At 38.5% G+C, this 27,138-nt stretch overlaps 1 protein-coding gene across 1 annotated transcript in view; it reads right to left on the bottom strand.

Moving 5' to 3' along the window:
* The window catches only part of ERP44 (endoplasmic reticulum protein 44), a 100,969-nt gene that overhangs the window by 21,041 nt on the left and 52,790 nt on the right, over positions 1-27,138 (bottom strand). Inside the window, exons 4-8 of the mRNA XM_006886878.1 lie at positions 23,054-23,169; positions 11,924-12,108; positions 10,603-10,718; positions 6,378-6,435; positions 3,917-4,033 (exon numbers count right to left, since the gene is read on the bottom strand). Of these exons, the coding sequence (XP_006886940.1) occupies positions 3,917-4,033; positions 6,378-6,435; positions 10,603-10,718; positions 11,924-12,108; positions 23,054-23,169 (592 nt within the window). The remainder of the gene's footprint in view (positions 1-3,916; positions 4,034-6,377; positions 6,436-10,602; positions 10,719-11,923; positions 12,109-23,053; positions 23,170-27,138) is intronic.

Consider the following 27,138-nt stretch of genomic DNA (forward strand, 5'->3'; position numbering starts at 1 on the left):
AAAAAAAGCATTTATTGCCCTCATACCTTAATGACAGATTAAATCTGATATAAAATTGCTACTGACAGAATTTCAGGTGCCATTGCAATAGTTTTGCTATGACAGAACAGTGTTAAGTTACAATGCTAAGAAAGTTGCCCTTTGAAGTAATGACAGGTATATTTTAAGACAATTCTATCACTGAAAAACCAAGAGAAACTGGACAAAACAAAACAAACTCCAAAACACCTTTGTGAACACATCCAAGACTTAAAATGTCATGGGGGAAAAATACAGGCGAAGACTGGACAAGATCATTAAGCATGGTTATTTGTGGCTGCTTTTCTTCTCGAGCCATCTGCCTTTCTGGAGGGGCTGACTAAGATAAACTGAGCAGTGAGTCCTATAGCAAGGAGGTGCTGTTCCATCTCTAATGTCATGAGGCAAGAAGACTCGCCTTCGGCATCAGCAGTCCAAAGCTGAAGTCAGACTTGCTTCCATTCATCAACCTTACTAATTTGGACAAAAACCAAAGCTCCCATGAACGTTCTAGACTTCTCTGTTACGTTCAGTAATTTGTTACAGTTGGTCATATATAACATATAGACAATACTCACAACTTTGGGGTTTATTAGGGAAGTAACAAGTTACAACTCAGGATCAGATATGACCAGAACAGTTTTTCAGTTAAGAGATCTTCTCAGCCATACCCAAAGGCAGGTTTCTCTCTGGCTTTTTGCCTTGTGGCCTGGCCTCTGTCCTGCCCGGGCAACTGTTGAAATGTTCTTTAGCTCTGCCAAGTTAAAAGCTCCAAAGCACGCCTCTCCTCCCATAAGCTATGGCTTAAAGGTGTTCGGCTCCAGTTCTGTTGGTCCACAAACTTAGCTCCTCAATAAATTTCCAAAGGCACCACTCTTGCCTTAAAGCACAATGTGTTCTCCGAATTGTGCCAGTATCTCTGCCAATTTCTGCGGCTTCTCAGCACCTCTCCAGCATTATACCTCTTTGTCCCCTGGATGGAGGAACTTCATCTCAAGGGATCTTGAGATCTCGAGATCGCAAAGGATCTCAAGTCCAAAGGAAATGTTGAACTCCTGGTTCTTCTTTCTTGATGGTAGTGAGATTTTTCCCTTTCTGTCTCTGGGGTCCCTCATTTAAGCCTATTGTTGTTAGGTGCCACTGAGTTGAGTATGACTCATAGTGACCCTATGAACAGCTAGCCTAAATCCTGCCCTATCCTCATCATCTCTGAGACATTAGAACTCACTGCTGATGTCACAGTGTCATTGGGGTCTTCTCTCCTTCGTGGACCTACCATCTCTCTAAGCATGGACTATGAATAAGAATGACAGAAGACAAATGGATGCCTTTTTGGCTGTAGTGTTGGATAATAGTGATGAACATCCCATGGACTGCCAAAAGAACAACTATGTCTTGGAGGGGGTGGAACCAGAGTACATTTTGGAGGCAAAGATGATAAGGCTTTGCCTCCCTTATTTCGGGCATGTTGCTAGGAGGTGTTATTCCTTGGAGAGGGACAAGATACTCAGAAAGGGGGAGAGTCAGCGAAGGACAGGAATTTCCTCAATCAGGTGACTGACACGGAGACTGCTGCAATGGGCTCTAGTGTACCAAAAGGTATGATGATGGCACAGGACAGGACAGGACAGGATTCAGATCTGTTGTTCACTGGGGTGCTATGAGTCATACTCCAGTTGACACCTAAAAACAACCTTTCAGTCAGCAGTAAAGAGCTACTCACTTACAGACATGCTGGTAAGGATGTGAAATTATATGATCTTTCACGTGGAAAACCCTCGGTGAGACAGATCGATACAGTGTCTGCAATGGGCTCAAGCAGGTTAGAGAGCACGAGGATGGCACAGAACAGGGCTGATGGTGGTGTTCCTAGGGTTACTATGAGTCAATAGACTTGACGGTATATAAAACACACACACACACATATACACAAAATGAATTCAAATTGGAATAACTACTCTGGCAAGCTATTTGATATCAACTAGTAAGATGAATGGGAAAACAGCTGCGCTGCTATCACAAAGACATGTAGTTCAAATCCACCTGCTGCTCCTCTCATTTGATATACTGCCTCTGAAAACCCACTGGAAGGTCAGCTATGGCCGGCTCCAACTTGACGGCACACAGCAGGAGTAGGTGAACAGGAAGCTCAGGAGGCATAGGCCACCGTGTGCTGCACTGCTGGGTGTTTGGTGGCTTGGAGGGAGAAGATGTGCAGCCTCCTTCTGTCATATTTTACAGCCTCGTGACCTGAGGGGGGGTCGCCTGCTGTGAGTCAGAACCAACTGGACCACAGTGAGCGAGCGAGTGAGGGCGGAGCAAGATGAACACAGATCCTCTATGCTCAGCTAGTCTTTCATAGGAATGTCCAACAGAAAATCATGCATCTTTTCACCCACAGACATGTTAAGAGAATGTCCACAGCTGTATCATTCATTATAGTAAAAAACTGAAAACACTCTAAATGCTCACTGACAGCAAAATGGACAACTTGTGATTTACTCCCAAAACAGAACCATATTCACAGTAAAAAATGAACTGCAGCTTCATGCAAAATGACTATCTTATAAAGTTTCATGAAACAAGTTGAACACAAGAGTATGATTCCATTTTAGGTTCAAAAAAGGTAAAACTTTGGGCAGCTCTATTAAAAATCAGCACTGTGCTTCTGAGGATGGTTAAAAGGATAACGACAGGGAAGGAGGACAAGGGGGTTCTGGTTATAGTCCAGTTCTGACCAGGTTAAACTAGAGCCTGCTGATCACAACTGGCCTGCTACTTGATTCTGTGTGGCCCACAAGCTAAGGATTTGTTTTTAAAATGGTTGAAAAAATATTTTAAAAATCCTACTTCATAACATGAAAATTAAATGTACCCACGAAGTTTCATTAAAATGCAGCTCCCCTCATTTGCTTAAATATTACATAAGGCTGCTTTTGTCCTACAATTGTAAAGCTGAACAGTTGCGACAAAGATTGCACGAACTGAAAAGCCTAGAATATTTACATTCTGGCCCTTTACTAAAAATGTTTGCCAACTATGGCGCAGAGTTCTCTCTGTTCATTTTATGAGTTGCACAACTAAAATTTTTTTTAATTTTTTAATTTTTTTTATTATTATTTTGTGTGTCTGTGTACCGTCAAATTGGATCTGACTGGTACAGGAGGAGATTGTCCCGCCTTTCCCGGCAGAGCATCTGGTGGATTTGAACCATGCGCCTCTGGGATTGCAGTGCAGCTTCTTGCCACTACGCCACCAGAGCTCCCCACAACTAAAATTTTTTGAAACGTACATGCATATATAAGAAGTTTTTAAAATGGAATTTCTAGACCATGAGCTTTAAAAATTAAATGAGTCAAAAAGTCTGCCATCAATGGCATGAGTTATGCTTCAAATATAACAAAGAACGAGCAGAGGTGCCACACCGTCCTAGGCCTTTACTTATGTCTCCTTTAAGCTCTAAGGTTTTTGAGCTTCGTTTTTTGGGGCCATTTCAAGTGTTTGGGTGTGTTTTCTTCGAAGGACATGAGAGGACTATGGGAAGCTATGTGATTACTGTTTTCAGTACTTGCAGAGCACAGCTTGTTTCTTTTAAGATGCATGGGAATCAGAAAAATAAATTTGTGGAAAAAGGGAATTCAATGTGGATTAACTATTTGGAATTAAAACCTGTAGAGCACTGCTTTTAAAAACAAGGCTTTTCATGTGAGAGGTGTTTTCAAATTCATTTCACAGCTTTGGTGAATGACTGTTATCAATGGATGTGTTAACAATGGGTTCTGAAACACCAAAGACAGAGAATCAATGGCCTGTATTAGCCTGTTAAACAAATGAACAGAAGAATAATGCTTTTCCAGAAATCTGAATTAAAGATAAAAACAAGTTAGAAAGTTCATACCTCTCCGTTTTCAAATGTTATTTCTCGAACAAGAGGAACACATTTATCTTGAATCCAATTGAAAGTTACGTCAAAGTTTGTCATAGATCCCAAATACACCATATCTGGGGCAGAAAGCTGTTTTTTTAAAAAAAAAAAAGAAACAAAAAAATGGCATCTATGTTAGCAAAAATGTCTCTTTAACCTACCTATAGAACAAGAAAATCTAAAAAGTCATTAAAGAAAACATGGAAATTTAGAAATTTGACAAAAAGCTACCACTGGTAAAAAGCTTGTAATTCTGTAGTTATCGGGGGCCTGACAATTTAGTCTGTAATGTCTAACTTTTCTACTTTTCCTTGCATTTAGGTCAATAAACTATTTACCAGTCTTTTCACCAAAAGCAGGCAAAAGAGTACAAAGACTGATTCAATGGAACAAACTGAGCCAATCCTTAAGAGTTGAAAATGTTAGGAGAAAATCTGGAGTTCCAGTCAAAAAGCTTTAAAATCTAAATATACAAAATCTAAGATCTATCTATCCCTACTATTGATTACCTACTCTATCTATCTCTACGTTCACTCAAAATTTGTATTTACTAAGTGTCTACAACAATGACAATAAAAACAATAGCTAGCATCCAGTCCTCATTGTATCCTTATTACTATAAAGGATATTATTACTGTATGTAAGCACTTGACATATGCAGGCTCATTTAATCCTCACAACGTTGTTAAGAGGCACGTACTATTGTCACCATTCCAATTTTTACTAATGAAGCAACTTAAGTACAGAGAAGCTAAGAAACATTTCCAGTTTCCAAAGTTTACACCTAGTTCGGGTGCAGATTTGATATTCAAACATGCTCAGGTACACTGATTCCAGAGGCTGTGCTTTTAATGACCACAGGACACTGTGAAACACTATCCTAGTTCTGGAGAGCTCTGGGGAGCTGCTCTGTAAACCAAGGCTGAAAGCTCCTCTGGCATTTCCAATCCACTGGGAGGTTCTCAGGAGAAAGATGGACCATCTCCTCACCTAGAATTTGCAGTCTTAGACCATCGGGCATGGCAGTGAGTTTGGCTACTAACCAAAAGACTGGCAGGCAGAACCCACCTCGGGGCTCTGTGGGAGAAAGAGAGCTGGCAATCTATTCACTCAAAGATTTCCACCTAGAAAATCCTGGAGGCAATTCTATTCTGTCACGTGGCGTCACTATGACAACTTGACTGCACACTAACTCAACGGCACCTAAGAAGAGACGGTAACACTGTGTAAACTACTATTAAAGAAATGCTCTGAGTGCAGAAAAAGAGCTGCCTAAGGAAAAAAAATTGATACTTATGACTACATAATAATTAAACCCTCAGTCCAAAAAACTCCACTGTAAACGATAATAATAGGAAAACTATGAACTGAAAATAGATATAAATTCCTATTTCCAATGACAGAACTTCAGGTCTATTCAAGAAGAAAAATACTATCTTTTTGCCTCTTAGCTATGGCTCCTTTAGTGTGGAACAGATCAGGTTCTGTGAAGTCTGGAAACACTTTTGAGTCCAAATGTTAAAAACAATGTGCCTGCTCCTTAATATGTGACACACAGAGTAAGTTTATATGCCAGCAGATCTGAGTTAGTACAAGACAGGTAGGAGTGAAACTTGTTTGTAAGTCATTTAAGCTCCAGGCTGAATGAAAAACAAAGAGATGGAAAAGATCTAGAAGATAAAGGATCTCCAGTCCCAGCTCTGTTACTAACACTAACTGTTCGCATATATATATGATGGTTTGGACAAGACAAGATGATGCTTTGAGGCTCCTTTTCATTCTAAAATCGTATGATTCTATAAACGTTGTTGTTGTTTGATGCCATCGAGTCATGGACGACTCATAGCGACCCCATGAATGAACGGCCTGAGCACAGTTCCTACATAGAGTTTCCGGAGGCAAGCATTTCGGAAGTGTATGCCGCTCCTGCTTCCAGCTATAAACGTTATTATGTATAAAATAAATATTTACAAACTAAACATTTGAGCCCTGGTAGCCTAGTCCATAGGAAGCTGCACCATTAACATAAAGGTGGTGCCTCTCCAGTGGTTCAAATCCAGTAGTTGTTCTGAGGCGAAAGACGGGCAATCTCATTCTGTGCCATTTATAAACTCTGAAAACCCACTGCAAGGTCAGTCAGGAATCAGTTCCAACTCCACAGCAATGACAGCCTTCTGACTATGTCTACTTAAATTATATATGGAAATTGAAAAGGAAAAAAAAACCCAAAAAACAAAACCAAAACCCAAGCCAGTGTCACTAACTTGATTCCAAGTCACACTGGGTTTCCAGGACTGAAAAGCCGTACAGGAAAAGACTGCCCATCTTCTTCCAGGAGAACACTTGTCGGAGGCAAGCTGCTGGCCTTCTGTTTAGCAGCAAATACCTGGGCATCTATATTTATGAAGTCACATACTAAGAAATAGCAACTTACCACTGGTGGCTTATAGATTATGTTGTCTCCACTATATCTCTCTGGTTTTGAAACAGGCCTAATAGGGAAAGAGAAAAAATATGCTTAAGGAAAAATATAGCTGAATAAAAAAAGATATGGTTAGTATTTTGTAATGGATGAATTTTTAAAACTTCAAATATATATGTTCATCATCTTTTAATTTGTACAACTAGGCAATACCAAGAAAAGTGTGCATTTTAAGAAATAATTTAATAGTATACAGTTACCTAAAAAAAAATAGTATACAGATACCTTTAAAGGAAATTTTACTTCACTGTTTTAACTCAATATAAGTTCCAAATGGCAGTGTTTGCTTTTTAAAAAGTGCTTTTGACTCCAGAATGTTTTTCATGAAACTGGGGACTGGGGTCATTAAATTAGTACATAAGGAGAAAAAAATTATACACATAAACTTATTTATTTGCAAGACAAATTCAAACATAAATTTTCCACTTTTTACAACCAAACACTGGGAGAAAAACCAACATGGCCAGAAATAACAAGCCAACATCACTAGAACACCATTTAGTAAACAAGCAATTTTTTTTACACTGCTGTTTCCTGTGCCCAGCACAATATATGGCACATAATACGTGCTCAGGAGTTACTCAGTGAGTGAATTCTATGACAAATTCGAAATCAAATTTGTAACGTTCTTTCTCAAGAATCATTTGTTGATTAATTGAGCTCTTATTTATCTTTAGTTTCTGACTAGAGTAGTAAAGAGGAGAGAAGGCAATGCCAATCTAGGCTAAAAACAGAAAAATAAAAAAATATTCATTTATTAATGGATTACATAATTAGTTCAACATTTATCATATGCTTCCTTTGTTCTCATATACCCTTGGCATGTGGTACACAGAAAAACAAAACAGACAATGGCTCTGCTCTGATGAAGCTTCCATTTTGGTGAAGAAAATACAAAGAAGTGAGCAGATAAATTTATCTGGGTAGTAAAAAAGTGCTATGAAGAAAAATAAGTAGACTACGGGTATAAAGAAGGACAAATGGCAAGTGTAGTACTCCTTATTTAAGGTTCTGAAGGTGGTTTTTCTGGTGAGGTATCTGGAAGAAGCACTTCTACAACGAGGACACAGGACAGTACAGGCTTCAAGCACAAGTAAGGTGCTTAGCAAGTCAGGAGCAAAGGCATGAAAAGCACAGGGGATAGTTCTATTACTATTTACTCTACATATTGACCTATAAACCCCACCAATAATGTTTACAATAAAGTACACACAGAACCACACTGAAGCAGTAAAATAAGGATAGAAGTGAATAGTCACCAAATGGAGAGGTTATACTGTACTCCAAAAAGCTAATACAGTTGGGCCTAACAGTTATAAGAAGCAAACAAGAAGACTCCCTATAAAATAAGTACAAATACAGCACAAAAAGGAAAGTAGAATAGAGTGGTACATCCTTCAGAGACACAGAAGAGGATTCAGATGGCAAAAATAGAACTGAAGGCAATGTTCTATACATCTCACTTTAGTGAGAAACAACTGGTTTCTTAAAAACTTAAGACCAATCATCTAAGAGGCAACTATTGATCTCTCTTTAACTATAGAGGGGAAGAGAGCTCTGGTGGCCTAGTGGCAAGAAGCTGCACTGCATTCCCAGAGGTGGTTGTTGTTGTTATGTGCCGTCGAGTCGTTTCCGACTCATAGCGACCCTATGCACAACAGCCCTAAACCCTGCTCTATCCTGTGCCAACCGCACTGCCTCTGACACACCCATCCCTATTACCCCCGTCACCGAATCAATCCATCTCATAGAGGGTCTTCCCCTCCTGCATTGTCCCTCCACTCTCCCAAGCATGATGTCCCTCTCCAAGGACCCGTCCCTCCTGGCAACATGTCCAAAGTATGTCAGACGAAGCCCCAGAATCCTTGCCTCCAAGGAGTAGCTTGGTTTAATCCTCTCCAAGACAAATCCGTTTGTTTTCCTGGCAGTCCAGGGTACATTCAGTACCCTTCTCCAGCACCACAGCTCAAAAGCATCCACTCTCCTTCTGTCCTCCCTAGTCATTGTCCAACTCTCTGATGCATAACAAGCGATTGCCAAGACCATGGCCTGTATCAGGCGCACCTTAGTCTCCAGAGAGACAATGTTGCTCCTGAGTACTTTAGAGAGGTCCCTAACAGCAGACTTCCCCATCGCGATATGCTTTTTGATTTCCTGACTGCTGGTGCCAAGAGTGTTGACTATGGAGCCGAGCAAACTGAAGCTGTGAACAATCTCAATCTCTTCGCCATCCATCCTGACGCTGCCAATTGGTCCAGTGGTGAGAATCTTTGTCTTCTTGACATTGAGCCTCAGTCCATACGGAAGGCTGCAGTCCTTGACCCTTCGCAGCAAGTGCATGAGGTCCTCCTCAGTTTCAGCAAGCAGGGTTGTGTCATCTGCATAACGGAGATTGTTAATAGACCTTCCACCAATCCTGATGCCACACTTCTCCTCATAGAGCCCAGCCTCTCGGATAATTTGCTCTGCATACATGTTGAAAAGGTATGGAGACAGGATGCATCCCTGGCTGGCGTACACCCTTCCCAATTTTGAACCATGCAGTGTTACCCTGCTCTGTTCTGACTACTGCCTCTTGGTCCAAGTATAGGTTTCGTATTAGCACAATTAAATGTTCTGGGATTCCCATTCTTCTCAGAGTCAGCCACAGTTTGTTATGATCCACACAGTCAAATGCCTTTGCATAATCAATGAAACACAGATAGACATTCTTCTGGTATTCTCTGCTTTCAGCCAAGATCCATCTAACATCAGCAACAATATCCCTAGTACCACGACCCCTTCTAAACCCAGCCTGGACTTCTGACAGTTCTCTGCTGATGTGCTGTTCTAATCGTTTTTGGATGATCTTCAGCGGAATGCGGTTCCAATTCACCAGATGCTCTACTGGAGAAGGAGGGGCAATCTCCTCCTGTGACAGTCAGATCCTATTTGATGGTACACACACACAAAATAATAAAAATTTTTAAAAAAATTATCTGTAGGGGTAAATGTAAAAAGAATCAGAGACTCAAGGAAAGAGTCCAAAGCCTTAACTACTGAGACCAGAAGAACTAGATAGTGCCCAGCTACTAGTGACTGTTCTGGTCAGGATTACAACAGAGTCCTATTCAAAAAAAGGTAGAACAAAACTCAAAAACAAAAAATCAGACTTGCTGATCTGTTAAGACTACCTGGAACTCCCAGACTTTGACACCTCTCAAGTTAGGAAATTAACCCACCCTAAAGATCAAGTTGTGGTCAAATAATGAATGACATGCTTACATATTCCTCAGTATAATCAACTATAATATGAGAAAAAAAGGGCAGCTTCAAAGCAAAGCTTAGGTGGTAGGAAGGGGTAGGGAAGTAGGATTAGAAGTGAGGAACCAGAGGAAGTGGGAAGGCTGCAATTAGAATGAGGAGACTGGAACTGATGTCAGGAAACAAAACATGTCTCAACTGTTCAAAGGAAAATTAACTGCTTCTGAAACTTTCACCCAAACTACAAAAAAAGAGGAAAGAAAAAAGCCATTTTGTGACTATGCATTAGAAATTTCATTAGGATGACGAAGGTGAAAGCTATTAAGAGGTTACGAGTTTTTACTGATCAGAATTAGAGGAAAAGAGAAAAACAAACCCACACAACTCAAAAGCCACCCCAGAGAAAAAGATTAAATTTTAAGAGACAAAGGCGGAGGGATTGTAAAGGGATGTTTTAGGACAAAAAAAAAGCAGTTCATGAAAAAGGATGGCAGGGTTAACTGATGACTAGGTCTTAGATGAATTTGAGGGGCCAGTTAGAAGGACACCAGTGAAGAGGTTAGCTCTGGAAAGAAGAACTGGAGATGAATGTGGAGAACTGGAGATGAATGAAGATGGTAAAACCTGTGTGCTGTCTGTGGGTAACCCTTCACATTAGCACTCTGCCTGCCACAGGGTGAAGAGTAATAAATGAGTTGTATGGAAACAAGGCTTAATCATTCTTTTCATCTTACCCACATACTGAAATAAGATAGAACAGGAAAATGAGAACAGACAAACTTTTAATTCCTTAAAAAGAGAGCAAAGATGGGCAATAAATGCTAGTCAGTCACTTTAAGAGAACTAAGATACTCTGTGGAAATTCTATACAAAATAACATGAATTTATGGCAGCCAAGCTGACCCCACTAACTATTTTCAATTAAAACACTTACCCAAATGCAGAATAAAAGGCACAATCATCGTGCAAAATACTTGCTACTCTTTCAAACACTCTATAGTTGTCTGAATCTCTTTGCTCAAAATATCCAATGATATTTATTTTGCTGCGCTGTAAAATAAAGCATGTAATTATTTTGAAAAAAAAAATACACAATTCTATAAGCATGCTTTTTCATTTACTCTTTATTCTGGTACCTAAGCAATTTCAACAACTGTTTACCTGTCTCCCAACGAAGTATGACTATAAATGTTTTTAACACTGATTCTAAAAATATGAAAGGTTACATTGGGATGAACAAAAATCTCAACTAGAAAAATGGAATTTCCATCTAGCATCTTATTTTCAAATATCAAGAACTAAGATAACTATTAAACTAGTGATAGTCTTTCCTTAAGTAATGTCACTCGTGATACGAATAATAAAGACTCTGTCTCTGACCCAGGAGTCAGAAACAATGCATGAAATAAAGAGCATCCAGCTAACTGATGAGCTTATAACTCAACTGAACTCACTGCTGACGAGTCAGAACTGACTCCTTCATAGCTGACCTTCCGCTGAGATTTCAGAGGCTATAAATTACACGGGAGGCGAATGCTCATTTTTTTCACACTTAGCAGATGGTGGATTTGAACTACTTGCTTTTGATTTGGCAACACAACTCCTTAACTAGAGTGCCTGAATGAGCTTACAAGTAGGATTAAATAAAATCTTTAAGCTACAACAAAAAACCTAAACTCAGTTACTTTTGGGTTTGTGAGGTGGGGTTTTTCTTCTGTTGTTTTTTCTTTTTATTCTTTTGAATACTACTTAGCATGTAAATCAATAGATTTTTAAATTTATTATTAAGACAAACTATTTTTGAGGATGGAGTCCCTGGTGGCACACACAGTAAAGTGTTGACACTAACTAAAAGATGATGGTTTTAGAGTACACTCAAACTTATAAAAGGAGCTGAAATAAGAATTATTATTGTGGATATCCTGAGGGTGGTCATTAAGGAATATATGGACAGCAGGTTGCATATGCCTGACCTTAATTTCTATTTCTTCATAATTTAGGTTTCCCTTTGGCCTCATTTCAAATCCAAACAACTTTTACTGTAACGTATGTCATTTTATTTAGAAATTCTGCAAAATACTAACAATTCTCTAGAGAATTAATTAATGAAAAAACTCAGTTCATTAAGCATGCACATGTCAAATTTACTGCAATGAATCATATGAGACTGTCCCAATTCTTTGTCTGCATAAGAATTTGTTTACTTTCTTTAAACAGGCAATGCTCGTTTGATCTGGCAGAAGTGAACAACTTACATCAAGCGTGGAGATTTCTTCTAAGCTGTGAAGTTCTTGAACAGGGTCACTTTTTTGTTGCCTGATGTAATCTGCAAGTGCTTTCACTGATCGCTGGCCCCTGTATTCTCTCTTCATCATCATCCCATTACGAAACAACTTGAGGGTTGGGTATTTGCTTATCCTATATCTCTGGGCTATATCAGCTAAAAGAATGGAGGAAAAATTAACTTTATCCTTATTCTTGGACAGGGTGAGTCCATTAGCTCAATAATGAAAAAGTTTTATAATTAATCATTGAAAACTTTTTAGTTTGTGTCATTCTTTCTCAATGAAAGGAAAAAAAAAAAGAATCAAGCACAACTTGAGTTTGCAATGCTTGCGAAGCTGGGCTCTGGACACAGAAGACATAGGTTAAAGTCCCAAGTGTGCTTTTTATCGTTGCTGTAAATCTGAGTAAATGGCCTAAATTCTCTTGCAATTATTTCTCACATTATAGTAAAACCCTCAAACATGCTGCCCTTGAGTCCAAACCAACTCATTGAGTAAAATATTTAGTGTATAAAAGACAATATCTACTTCAGGAAGTAGCCATTATCAGCATCTAACATGCAGCCAAGACGTTTGTCAGATTTTTGACACAACATAAGCTAGTCAGTATCTCTGGATACTGAAGAATACCATAAAGTTGGAAAGCAAACTGGGAAAAAAAGGACACTTGAAGCATATACTTAGTAAAGAGCAAGTGATTCATATCTTTAAGTACTATATAAAAATTAATCAATAAGAAAAAGACAATTAAAAAACTAAGTAGGCTACATGTCTATCAGTCAATGTACAAAAGAAACACAGCTAGCAAATACCTAACAATATATTGTCATCATCAAGAAGTTACAAATTATACCACAATCATTCTGATACAGCAAAAGTTGTTCCCAGAGGTCAGTTTGTATCAACAGACACAAACATAAATTTTAAAAAGGGCCAAAATCAATACCTTAAACTTGCAATTGAAAGAAGTAGAGGGGAAGAGGCGAGAGACCTAACAGAAAAATAAGACTAATCACCAAGAAAAATGGAAACAATAAAGACCACAGCAGAAATAAATGAAAATTTTTTAAAATATCAAATTAGTTAAGGCAAGCAGCTGGTTCTTTAAAAAGGTACAATAAAATTGACAACGCACTGGCTAAACTGAAAAATGAAAATATGTAACTAACCAAAACAAGAAAGGAGTTGGGGTAAAATTCAAAAGAACCAATGGAGAGATATGAAACACAACCTAATTCATCACATGAATAAAACAAAGGGGAAGAATGAGAGGATCATCTGAATACATAAAAGAAAAGGCATTTGACAGAATCTGACACCTCTTCCTGAGGAGAGCACAAAGATAGAGTCTGCAGCCAGTTCCTCTGTGAACCCAAACGACACAGCTCCCGAGGGGGTGAAGCTTCTCCTTCAAAGTGGGGGGTAGTGTTGAACTGCCAGAGTGGCTCAGCTTTGAGGTTAGCAGAGAAATTACCTAAGGACTAGGCCATCTGAGCTCCCTTGAAAAAGGAGAGAGGGTCAGTAAAAAAAGAGAAAGACCTTGAATGAAGCAGTGGCTGCACCAATGGGCTAAATAAAGCAGAACAGAGACTATGAGGCCAGACTGAGGCCAGAGAGGATTTCCTTCTGTTGCAAGCTGGGTTGGCGTGTAGGAACCAATTTGATGGCACTTAACAACTTTCAAATGCGTCTCAATTCCCAATAATGGAAGCTTAAGTTGTACAAGAGAGCAGGCAGGTTAAGAATAATTATGGTACTTGAAGCATTTGTCATATAATCCCAGGACAGTTATAAAATCTCTTTCTAAAAAAACGCTATCCATCAATCTCAAAGTTCCTTACTGATAAGAAATGTAAGAATGCGTCCTAATGGGTGCCATACACCCTAAAGCCACCGGAGGTCAGCAGAGAGCATGGTTCCTACCAGGGGCAGATTGCGCAAACAAAACTCAAATTCAGTTCCATTAAGTTGGTTCAGATTCAGAGTCCCTTCATCAGGTTTTGGAGGCTAGAAAATCTATGGGGTAGAAATGTTCATCATTCTACATGTGCTAGTGGATTTGAACTGCCAGCAACTTGCAGCCTTTTAGATGGCAATGCAACTTGACACAGACACCAGAACCTCCTAGGAAGAGCAAGTCAGAACTGACTCCCAGCTGACACTCCAGGGGTCTCTAAAGCACATGATATGTGCTTGTCCATTTTTCTTTTTCCAACAGGAATCACTCGTGGATTCAAATTACCAGAGAGGCATCATCTTCGAGTTTAGCAGCTCAAAATCAACTCAACTACACCACCACTTTATTGTGGTGTCCTGCTGAGCTGGACTCAACACAGTCGACCCTCTAGTGGGTTTCCCAAGACTGAAAATGGCATGGGAGGAGACTGCCCACCCTTCTTCTGTGGAGCAACTGGTGGATTTGAACTGTGTGCCTTCGAGTTGCAGCACAACTCTTTTACCATTAGGCTATCTATCAGAGCTCCCTAGATTCTTCTAAATTTGCATGATCAAAGGCGAGTGTGAGAAACACAACTCTAAAACTGTCCAAATCAGGAGACTGCAAAAACTGAAATGCACTATAAGGAGAATCTCTACAGTTCAAACAAGAGCATGGTTTAATCGTATGTGCATGCATGTAAATTTTGGAATGCACAGAAAATTACAAACACAAGCCAATGTTCATTTGTAATTTAACCATCACTGGGGAAAGACTTTATTAGCATTTTGGTTTAGATCCTGCTGACTGTGAATAAAAGCCTTTGAACTAACAGTGACATTTCAAATGAGATAAACTCAGTTTGGTCAGACAGTAAAGCACTAGCATCAGTAATTGTTGAATGGGTATCAGAAGCTTGGAAGAAAATACTAGAAATAAGAATGTGAGTATTTTTAATCCATTACCAACATTCTTAAGGGTACAAAGATCAATACTGTGTGGAAATTTAAAAAAAAAATCCATGACGCAGCAAGTGATACAAAAGACTCTCAATATGAAGTGTTTTGGCATTATTTGTACAGACTTTTTTAGGTACACACATTATTACATTGTATTACATAGTTAAATTTTTTCTAGTTATTTATAAATATAACTAAAAGTGACATATAACTGAAGATGAGTTAGATTTGACATCTAAGCCCTTGGATTGTGGGAGACAACAAAAAACAACTGAAAATACTTCAACTGTAGTTGTTGTTGTTGTTATGTGCCATCGAGTTGCCTGCGACTCATGGCAACCCTATGTACAACAGCCCTAAACCCTCCTCTATCCCTTGCCAATCTTATTGTCTCCAACACATCTATCCCATTACACCAGTGACTTAACCAATCCATCTCATCGAGGGTCATCCTCTCCTGCTCTGTCCCTCCACTCTCCCAAGTATGACATCCCTCTCCAAGGACTGATCCCACCTTGCAACATGTCCAAATTATGTCAGACGAAGCTTCAGAATCCTGACTCCAAAGAGCAGTTTGGTTTCACCTTCTCCAGGATGAACTTGTTTGTTCTCCTAGCAGTCCATGGTACATTCAATACTCTTCTCCAGCACCATAGCTCAAAGGCATAAATTCTCTTTTTATCATGCCTAGTCATTGTTCAGCTCTCTGATTCATAGCAAATAATTGCAAAGACCATGGCCTGTATCAGGAGCACCTTAGTTTCCAGACTGATATCACTGCTCTTCAGTACTGTGGAGAGGTCTCCTGACAGCAGACTTCCCCAATGTAATTAATCCTTCAATTTCCTGGCTGCTGGTACCAGAGTGTCGATTGTAGACAATTTCAATGTCTTCATCATCTATCATGACGCTGCCTATTGGCTCAGTAGTGAGAATCTTTGTTTTCTTTATGTTGAGCTTCGATCCATATTGAAGGCTGCAGTCCTTGGCCTTAGGGAGCAAGTGCTTCAGGTGCTCGTCAGTTTCAGGAAGCAAGGTTGTGTCATCTGAATAACTCAGATTGTTGATGAGTCTATGTCCAATCCTGATGCCACACTTCTCCTCATATAGCCCAGCCTCCCAAATAATCTGTTCTGTATATAAATTGAAAAGATATGGAGATAGGACACAGCCTTGACATACACCCTTCCCAGTTTTGAACCATGCAGTAATTTCTTGCTCTGTTCTGACGACTGTCTCCTGGTCCAAGTATATGTTTTACGTAAGCACAATCAATGCATTCCCATTCTTCTTAGAATCAGCCATAGCTTTTGGTGACCCACACAGTCAAGTGCCTTTACATAGTCAATAAGATAGACATTTCTGGTACCTTCTGCTTTCAGCCAAGATCTATCTGACATTAGCTATAATATCCCTCTTGCCATGGTCTCTTCTAAATCCAACCTGCACTTCAGGCAGTTTTCTACTGATGTGCTGTTCCAGTCGTTTTTGTATAATCTTCAGCAGAAGCTTGCTTGCATGTGATATCAATGATACTGTTCGATAATTTCCACACTCTGTTGGATCACCTTTTTTTGGATGGGAACAAATATAGATGTCTTCACAACAACAACAAAAACCATCCAACTGCATAAATGCTCGTCGTTGTCTTATGCATTATCCATCCACTCAGTCAATAACTATTACTGAGCACCACATATGTGTTAGACATAATTCTGTGTGAGGGATAGAGAGAAGGGCAAAGATGTAGTAACAGGAACACAGACTGTATGATCCTCAGAATAGAAGAAAACCGGGAGTTGTAAAAGATGAAATGGAACACATAAAGATTGATATCTCGGGCATTAGTGAGCTGAAATGGATTGATTTTGGCCATTCTCAATTATACTACCATGAAACTTATGGGTTTGAGATTATCAGAGAGTATGAAGATGCCAGAGCATAGGGCAAGGTTTAGGTCTGTTGTTCACAATGTCACTAAGAGAGGCAGTTGACTTGAACGCACATAACAACAACAACATGGTAGCAATAACTAATTGAGGAGGAATGGTGTCATTAAAATTAATCATTAAAAGAACATTTCAAGATCTATTCTGAAGTATAGTGCTGTCAGTGATAGGATACTATCCATATGCATGGAAGACCGAGTAATAAAATTATTCTTCAGATTTACTTACAATCCACCAAAGACCAAAAAAAAAAAATAACTCTGGTGGCACAGTCATAGGAAGTTGTGTGGCTAATTTGAAGATGGTGCTTCTGTGGTGGTTCAAATTCACCAGCGGCTCCAAGGGAGAAAGGCCATCTCCTGCTCTGTAATTTCCAGTTTACGAAAATCTGCTGGAGAGTCGACTATGTGTCGAGCCCAACTCCATGGCAGTGAGTTCAAGTTTTCTAAGAATGCCACAGATGAAGAAACTGAGGATCTCTACCAACTTCTGCATTTTGAAGTCAACTGAAAATGCAGCCAAAATAACATTAGTAATAACTGGGGGGGGCAACCACCATGAAAAAACTGGTGAATGAAGAAGGGTTTGTAGTTGGTAATATAGGCCCTTGGCAATGAGGCTGACTGATAGAATTTTGTATAATAAATGACTTATTTACGGCAAATATATTTTTTAAAAGGAACAGTGATAACAAACGTAGACCATGCCTGATGGAGTAAGAGGAATCAAATCAACCACTTTGTGGAAAGAGACAGGAAAAGTTCAATACTGTCAGAGAGTAGAAGATCTGAAGCAAAGATTTAAGCCTCAACTTGCAAAACTGAAGGAGTCTATGAGCAAAATTCTGAATAATGCAAAAAGTTCAGAAGAAGACAGAAGGAATGTACTAAAGTCATTGTACTAAGAAGAACTGGTATAAGCTCAACCCTTTATTCTAGGAGGTTGCACAAGGTCATGAGTCAAAGGTATTAAAGGAAGCCGTCCAAACCACATTGAAGGAATTGATGTTTTAACTAACAGATGTAATCCTGAATGAGCTTTTCTATACCAAGAAATATGGGAGATAGTTACTGAGGCAATAGACTGGAATAGACCTATATTTATGTCATTTATAAAAAAAAAAGCATGATAAGGTATAAGGTAACAGACCACAATGCAGAAGAAATTATTAACAATGTCATTAATACCATACACAAGTAAAATCTTGTGGAAGATTTTAAAAAATGATCGGAAGAGTACACTGACAGGGAACTGTTAGTAATTCCCACTGGATTCAGAATAAACTCTGGAATGAGGGGCATTACTGCTGACATCAGATGGATCCTGACTGAAAAAAATACCAGAAATATACTTGTGTTTTATTGATTATGCAAAGGTATTCAACTCTGTGGATCAAATTAAACTATGAATAACATTGCATTTGGGTTAGCTGTGTAACTCCTTAATCACTAAGCCACCAGAGATCCTTAAATAATCCTAAATACTACATTATATGAAGAATGTAGAATCACAATTGCAGTAAGATTTATCAACTTGTGATATGCAGATGGCCCAACTTTGCTGCAGAAAATGAAGACTTTATTGACAAAACTGTTACCATATAGCCTTCAATATAAGATTATACTTTAGAAACAGAAAACAAAAGCTCTTATAACGGAACCAATAAACTACACGATGATAAATGGAGAAAACAAAGAAGCTGTCATGGATTTAATTATGCTTGGATTCACAATCAACACCCATGAAGCAGACTCAAAATATCAAACGACATACTGCATTGACAACTTTGCAGTGGAGGACCTCTTCAGGGCGCTAAAGACCAAGTATGTCAGTTTAAAGACTACAGTGTGTGTGAACCAAGGCATTTTCAACTGCTTCATGTGCATGTGCAAGTTGTAGAATGAATAGGGAAGAATGATGAATTGATACCTCTGAATTGTGGTGTTGCAAATAAGATTGGCAAAAGAGCAAAGAAATTAGTCTTGGAAGTAGTGCAGTCAGAGTGTTCTTTGGATAGATGCAAGACTAGTGAGAGTACATCTCAGATACTTCAGGCATATTATCAAGAGGGGCCAGTCCCTGGAGGGCTGGGAAAAGGAGAGGATTAATTAAAAAGAGGAATACCATCAACACGATAGACAGATGCAGTAACTGCAACAATGGGTTTGGACATAGCAGAGCCTGTGGGGATGGCTTGGATCGGGCAGAGTTTCCTTTTCTTACACATCAAGGTATGAGTGACAGCCAATGTGGCCTCACAGCAAGAAGCTCTGACGCAATCCCAAAGACATGTGGTTCGAGGCAATCTCCTCCAGAGCGATCTGAAAACCCGCCAGATGGTCAGCTAGGGGTTGATTCTGACTTGAAAATACACAACACCAGCAGCACCACCAATACCCTCACCTAAAAACTTCACAACATCTTACCACTTTTCTCACTTGCTACATACATGCAAACACTTTTAGGGAGAATGGAGAATCAAGTTCAGTGATTTTTTTAAGTGACTTTCTGAAATGTATATGAGTCAGTAGGCACATGGTAGCTGAGAAAAGTCCTGTATCTACTAGTTAAAAAAACTATTACATACAAATAATTTTAGTTTTATTATTTATATACTGGTTCACTAATCTAGACAAATTTAGCCAGAGCTTAGATAAATTTATTCCATCATGCACAAAATATTTTCAGTGATTTTTTTTTTGGTACTAAAACTAGGTAAATTTTTAATTTTCAGAAGAAAATTCCATTTAAATTCTAGTTTAACTTTCAAAACATAGTTACCTAGTAAAAGCTGTATAGTTCTACCTCCTGTGTACTATGTCACCCTGGCAAATAACTTAGCCTCTCTGAGTCTCTCAGTGCCTTCATCTGCAAAATGATCTATATCCTCCAGTGCCCTGCAAGCCCAAAGTTCTCTCTCATCCCAGAAACTTCACACCTACTGCTCCTTCTGTCTGAAATGTTCTTCTCACATGTCCTTTAGTAATTAGAATTCTTCATTCAAGCTCCTTAGAAAAGAATTACCTACCCTCCCAGATCAGCACCCACTGCATTTCCTTCAGAAAAGTTCTACATACGTAAATTATGCACTGCCTTCTCATGCCTTCCAGAGGGTGTGTGCTTCACTAGCACATCTCTATGACCTAATCCAGTATGTTACACATTCCATATCCTGAAGGGATCAAGAAGGTGGCAGTTCACCTTATCTTTCCAGTGGATTCCAACTTAGGATCTTTTGTTAATTTTATCAAGTGCACAAGAACATTATCTAACACCAGGGGCTGTGATTAAGATAACTGGAGCAATACTCACAGTGACTCACTGCAGAATCAACTCATAGGGGACCTTCTATTGGGTTTCTGAGGCTGTAAACGGCATGGAAAGAGCCTATCCATCTTTCTCCCTGGTGGCTGCTAGTGGATTCGAACTGCCAAGAGAGGTACTCCCTTTGGGTTAGCAGGGCAACTTCCTACAGGCTATGTCAGTGGAGCACTCTACAGATACAGAAACTCAACTAAAACTGAGTAAAACTTGTGAGTCACAACTAACTCCTAAGATGACACTCCAGTGGGTTTACAGGCTGTAGACTAATAGCATGCATTTTGTATACTGACTCAATATGCAAAATAAGTTATTTATTAACAAGAAACTAAAAATTCAAATAAAGAAACCAATGCCACTTACAATAGTATTAAAAAAGAAATATAAGAAAAGTCTCACAAAAGATGTGCTAAATCTGACTAAAAATAGCAGATAAACAGAATATTAATTTCTGAATTTAACAAATATGTTAACACTAGGAAAAATGGAATAAAGGGCATAAGAAACCATGTTCTCTTTGCCAATTTTCTATGTATCTACAATTAGTAGACAAAAAGATTATTTAAAAATATTTATAATGGGTCAAAAATTAAAAAAAAAAATACTTAGAGATAAACCTGACAAAGAACTTGCAGACTGAAAGCCACAAAACATCACTGAGGAAAAGCAAAGGCCCAAGTGAGTAAAGAAACACACAATGGATTAGAAGACTCAATATGGTTAAAAGGACAATTCTCAAAAAACTGGTGAAAGGATTCAAAACAACTCAAATTAAAATCCCAGTGGGCTTTTTTTGTTGTCATTCCTAGAAATAAGCTACTTCTCAAAGTCACATGGGAACCCAAAGCCAAAACGCACAGACCTTCCAGCAACACAGACACTCCAGTGGGTTCCGCAGCCTGTACATTACACAGGAGATAGTTGCTCATCTTTCTTCCTCAGAGCACCTGGTGGATTCACACCACCAGCTTTTAGATTAGCAGCTCAACTCTCTAGAGACTATGCAACAAGAGCTCCCATCAGGGAAATGTCGACATGTAACTTATACCACAAGAAGACACAATTATATGTCTATCAGAAAATGAAAAATTAAGCAGAGTGGATAGAATACAGACCACAATAATGCGAGAAAACACTGCAAACAAATATGTAAAACAGTATAGACTTTTTGGAGAACTGTATTTAGTTTATTAAAATGTTAAAATATGTATCTACCATATGACCCAGGTATTTCATTCCTAGGTATTTCCCCAAGAGAAATGAAAACATATGCACAAAGACTTAATATCCAAATGTTTATTGCAGCTACATTTGTAATAGCTAAAAACAGAAAACAACCCACATCTGCCAACAGGTGAAGAGATAAAAACAGATACACAAATTGGGGTATTTATTTTTTTTTGTTTGAATAAAGAATGTGTCACACAAATAAATGCCATTCTAAAAATGAATGATACATGCAATAACATGAATCTAAAAAATAAATATGCTGAGTTTAGAAAAAGGTCAAAATGAGATTCACACTGTATAATTCCATCTTTGTAACAATACTGAAAACACAAACTAGTCTTTAATGACAGAAAGTAGATCTGTTGTCTTTTAGGGATAAAGAAAGCATAGGCAGGGTTGCTAGAGGGATAAAACTGAGGAAACTTTTGGGAGTGACAGAATCATGCAATATTTTTATTTTTGTTTCCTGGGTATATATAGGTATCAAACCTATATATTATGTAATTTACAGCTGTAAACTGTTTTATGTCATATATACCTCAATCATTTTTTTTAATCCCTATATGCCAAAAAATACACAAAAAACGCTCAACATCATTAAGTGATTAGGGCAATGCAAACTATACCACAATAAGATACAACTTTTACTCCCATTAGAATGGCAATCATAACAGAAAAAATAGGAGACAACAACAGGTGTTTGCCAGGATTTAGAAAAATCACAACCTTCATCCACCACCAGGGGGAATGTAAATTGGCACTGTCACTGTGAATAACAGTTCTAGCTTTAAGTTTCTCAAAAGTTACCCGTACATTTACCCCATCACCAAGGAGCTCTGGTGGCCTAGTCCCCAGGGAGTTCTGCGGCTAGTCCTATTCTGTGCTACTAATTCAAACTCTGGAGGTTCAAAAATATGAGCAGTCCAAAAACACCAACAGGAGAAAGAGGGGGAATCTTCACTTATGCAACTGACAGTCTAAAAACCCACTGGGAAGTCTTCTAGGAGTTACTCTCAATTCTAGGGCAACGACTGACCATGATACAGCAACTCCAATCCATACTCAGAAGAAATGAAGGTAGGAATGTAAATAGGAGCCTGTGCATGTTTACTGCAGCATTTAGACAAAGGGTGGAGACAATCAAAACGTGGGTAAGAGGGAGAAACAACAAGTGGTGTAAACAAATACGGCAATACTACTCAGTCTGCAATGAAATCCTAACGTATGCCACAGTATGGATGAATCTTAACAATTATGCTGAGCAAAGTAAGACATGCAAAAGAATGAATGCTTTATGCTCTCATGCATACAGATAAGCAAATCTATAGAAACCAATATTATCAGTGATTATCTGGGATGGTATTTCTGCATGATTTTAAAGAAAGGTATTTTTAATTAGAAAACTTGAACACTATTTATAGGTTTTGATCTTTACTTTGGTGGAAAACAACCTTGGCTATGACTTATCATCCATAACATATTTAAAGAAAAAAGAAAACCAACAAAAACTTTTCCACAGACAAAAGGCAAAGTAGTGTCTTAAGTACACAAAGATTAAATATTAACAATTTAATTAACGTCACTAGAACCCTTTTGGTTTGTTTCTCACTGAAGTAGATCAACAGAAGAAAAAACCACCAGAGCAAGTGTGTGGGCAGGCAGGGGAAGAGACAGCTTCTTCCACACTTTCCACCGAGGTACTTACAGTGCTGATCACAATCAACTCTGGCAAACACGACTTGGTTCTCACTTGGGTATTCTTCTTTAATGACGTTGGAAGCTTCCTCAAAAATTGGATGCAACATCTGGCTGAAACGACACCTATCACAGAGAAGAATATCAATTAGAAGTAAAGGCAGCAAGAATGACATTTCGGTTACTCATTTATATTTAGTATATATACAATAAACTACCTCGTGGGATGACAGCAGCCTTAATTTAATCATGGATCCTGATGTCATTCACTGGAAGGGAAGATAATTTGGAATGTCCCACACCCATTCAAAGATTATATTAAAAAATTCAAAGATTTTAGTTTTTCATGTTTAAAAAACAACACTAACATTACAGAGCACATTGTTTAGGATCTCACAGAGATCACAAACTTAGTTCTAAGATACCTACCTACTAGATCTCAAAGTTCAAGCATTTATAAAAGAAACCAGCTATATACATATAATGCATATAGTTTAAGAGGACTGTAGAAAATCTTTAACGTGGTAAATTCATTGCAAGTAGGAGACCTTAACCTAGTTAAGTTAATCAAATGTTCATAAGGAAATTGCAGCCTAAAAAAAGTAATTTTATTAAAAAGGCATAATGAATTAGCTACCTTCAAAATGTATCCTTTTTAAAAATGGGTTTTTATATCTGTATATACTAAGTATGTAATATATACTAAGTATGGAAACTCTAGTGGCCTTGTGGCAAGAAGCTGTGCTACAAACTCAAAGACACACAGTTCGAATCCACCAGCTGCTCTGGGGGAGAAGGATGCAGAATTTCCTCTGAAAACCCAGTGGAGGGTCAGATATGGGTCAGTTCCCACTCAATGGCACACAACAACAACAACATATACTAAGTACAGGTGCAAGTATTTTAAATTCCTAAACAAGACTCCCTTGTGTGTCTTCCTCTCCTCTTTTAACTTTAAAAAAGAGGGGATAAACCCCACAATAGTTCAGGAAGTTGATACCTCTAACTGTCCCTTAAGCCAATCACTACATGGATACACCTTGGTGGTCTTGAACAGGTCCTAAAGAAAGAAGCAAAGAATCAGGACCAGCACTCTCACAGCTAGATTAGAAAGATTGTTTCTTCATGACTAAAAGATAATGAGTACTTTTTAACAAAGAGAAACAATAATTGCTACTGCTGCTTGCAGTGTCCATTTCCGCCAAGAATTTTATTCACATGAAGTCTTTGGCACTTCAATCTGTATATGATTGGGCGACACACTTTAGAAATGATTCAATAAAGATACCATAAAGTCAATGAAAGGATGTAAACTTTATACTTCCTCCCTTTTTTCTCACCTATCTCTCTTCTAGGCCACTCACCTTACTTCTTATTCTTAAGGAGATGTCCTAGAATAGATCAAGGGGACACAATCTGTATCTTCAAGTCTTGCTTCCAAGGGGCTCTTCCCTCTTTAGCATTCTTAAATGTCTCCCATCTGGGATAGGAGGGTGGGGTCTGTGGACATCAGGGACTGTCTCATTTGACTTTATATTCCAGTAAGTAAGCAACAGATGTCTATTAAATAAATAAGCTGATGGAATGAAAGAATTGCAAAGGCTAGGACTACAGACTTGTAGGTTCTTTTAATTTGCTAAAAATAGGGTTCTGGAGGGGAGAGGAAGGCAAGAAGGGAGGGACAGATCAATAAGTGGTTGAAGAACTAGGACCTGGTACTGGAAAACAAACCCAGTAGTTAGTTCTGAGCTTAAGAGCACAGTATAAAAAAAAAAAAAGAGCACAGTATAAACACATATCAGGACTACTTTTCTCTGGACTGCCTGACTTGTGGCCCAAAGGAATTTAAAAACAGGTGTAGGTTTGAAATAGAATCATTTTTATATCAAAAGGCAAAAAGTAAAGAGTAAATAAAAGTTGAATCCCAATATTACTTTCATAAACAGTATCCAAACATATAGAAATTTATATCCCAAAACTAACATTATAGACACAATGGATATATTAACAGTGACTTAGGGATCATCCCAGCCCAATTAAGGATCATCTCTACCCATTCTCAAATCTAATGACTGAATCAACCCTTTACAATTAACTAAATACGAATCAACTAAATACAAATGCAAGGTTCTTTTGTTTTCTTTTGGTATTTGGGGTTTTTTCATGAATTAATTTTAATGAAAGTTTACAGAGACATTGGATTTCCATTCATTCATTGTTGCACTTTTCCCCCTGCTCAATCTCCCCCCAGTTCACTCTTCTCTTTGAAAAGTAAAGGAAAAATTCTTTCATTGATATATAATCCCTCTCCCCAAGTCCACTCCACTATGCAGCCTTCATTTTGAAAAGAAAAATTCTTTCATTGTTATACAATCTCTTCCCCCAGTGCAAGTTTTTGTCGAGATACTTTGATGGCAATTACTAGTATGACCTACGAAGCTCTGGTGACCCAGTAGATAGAAGCTGCACTGCCAACTCAAAGGTACACAGTTTGAATCCACCAGATGCTCCACAGAAGAAAGATGGGCAATCACTACTGCCTCTGAAAACCTGATGGAAGGCCAGCTATTGTCGGTTCCAACTCCACAGCACATAACAATAACAACCAGCACGACCCAGTGGGGGAAAAGAAAGTTTTGGAGTCAAACATGCCAAAAAAACCTGTCAAATGCTATAGAATCAAATGCAACTCACATCAACCCTGCAGAACAGACTAGAACCACCTCACAGGGTTTCAAGGCTTTATCTTTACAGAAGTACTGCCATGTCTTTCTTCTGTAGAATAGCTGGTGGATTTAAACCGCTGACCTTCCAGTCAGTAGTTAAGCTCTTAATCACTGCACCACCATCGCTCCTTGGGAGTTAAACATAATTTTAATTTAAATTCCAGTTCCACCACTTATTAGTCATACGACTTTTCTCAGATGCAATCTCAGAACCTCAACCTTTTAAAGTGGAAATTCTAATACCCACCTACAGAGTTCTGACTATTAAAAAATAATACTTGTAAAGAACTTGGTACATAAAATCATTAAGAATGTATTATGGCTTCCTACACTCTGAAACCTACCACTATGTTTGGATCGTTTTATCAGAGAAGTCTTCCTTAGATTCTACCACATCCAGAACTTCCAGAGGGAACTCAAGATCTAGCTTCTCAGACTACAAGCCAGAACCCGGTCCAATAGCCAACTGCCCAAGTATTTTCAGTTGAATAATCCAGTTGTTGCAACAAGAGTGGTAGCACATTCAATTTCTCTTTCTTACATCACAAAAAAATCTCTCAGCCATGAGAAATGAATTTCTACTTTTCACTCTGCCACAATCTTGCCAAATGAACTTGAGAAAGTACACTATTCCTCTGATCAGTGTTCTCATTTTCAAAGTGAAAGACTGGAGCAGATAATCTTCCACCAAAATGCAAGGCTAATGTTTTATCCAGAGACTCTTTTTTTTAAATTTTTTTTTTTTTATCCAGAGACTCTTAATGGAAAGAAAATGTTAGCTTTCTTACACATCTTTATAAATTATATCTTATCTTCAAATTTTTACTAAAGTTTTTCATATACTTTTAACATACACATACTCATTTATTCAGTAAACATTTATTATGTACTTATTTGTCAAGTATTACACAAATTGGGGCTTACTTCTGAAAAAGCTTGATACTGTAGCAGCTTTTAAAAAGCTCACAATGTAGTAGGGAGCTAACAACAGAACTATAGCATACAAGTGCTATGTTGTTGTTGTTATGTGCCGTCGAGTCATTTGCGACTCATAGTGACCCTATGTACAACAGCCCTAAACCGTGCTCTATCCTGTGCCAATCTCATTGCCTCTGACACACCCATCCTGAGTACCTCAGTCACTGAATCAATCCACCTCATAGAGGGTCTTCCCCTCCTGCGCTGTCCCTCTACTCTACACAGCATGATCTCCCTCTCTAAAGACCTGTCTTCTCCTTACAACATGCTATAGCTGGAAGAATTATGGGAAGCTGTAATAAGCACCTCTGACTTGACTGGAAAAGGTGGGGACACTAATTAAGAAAGATGATCCAGAGAAAGCAGCATCAAATTCAAAACTTTAAATACA

This window comes from Elephantulus edwardii, unplaced genomic scaffold (assembly GCF_000299155.1).
Source record: "Elephantulus edwardii isolate Elephantulus edwardi_28Jun2011 unplaced genomic scaffold, EleEdw1.0 scaffold00052, whole genome shotgun sequence".
Lineage (NCBI taxonomy): Eukaryota > Metazoa > Chordata > Mammalia > Macroscelidea > Macroscelididae > Elephantulus > Elephantulus edwardii.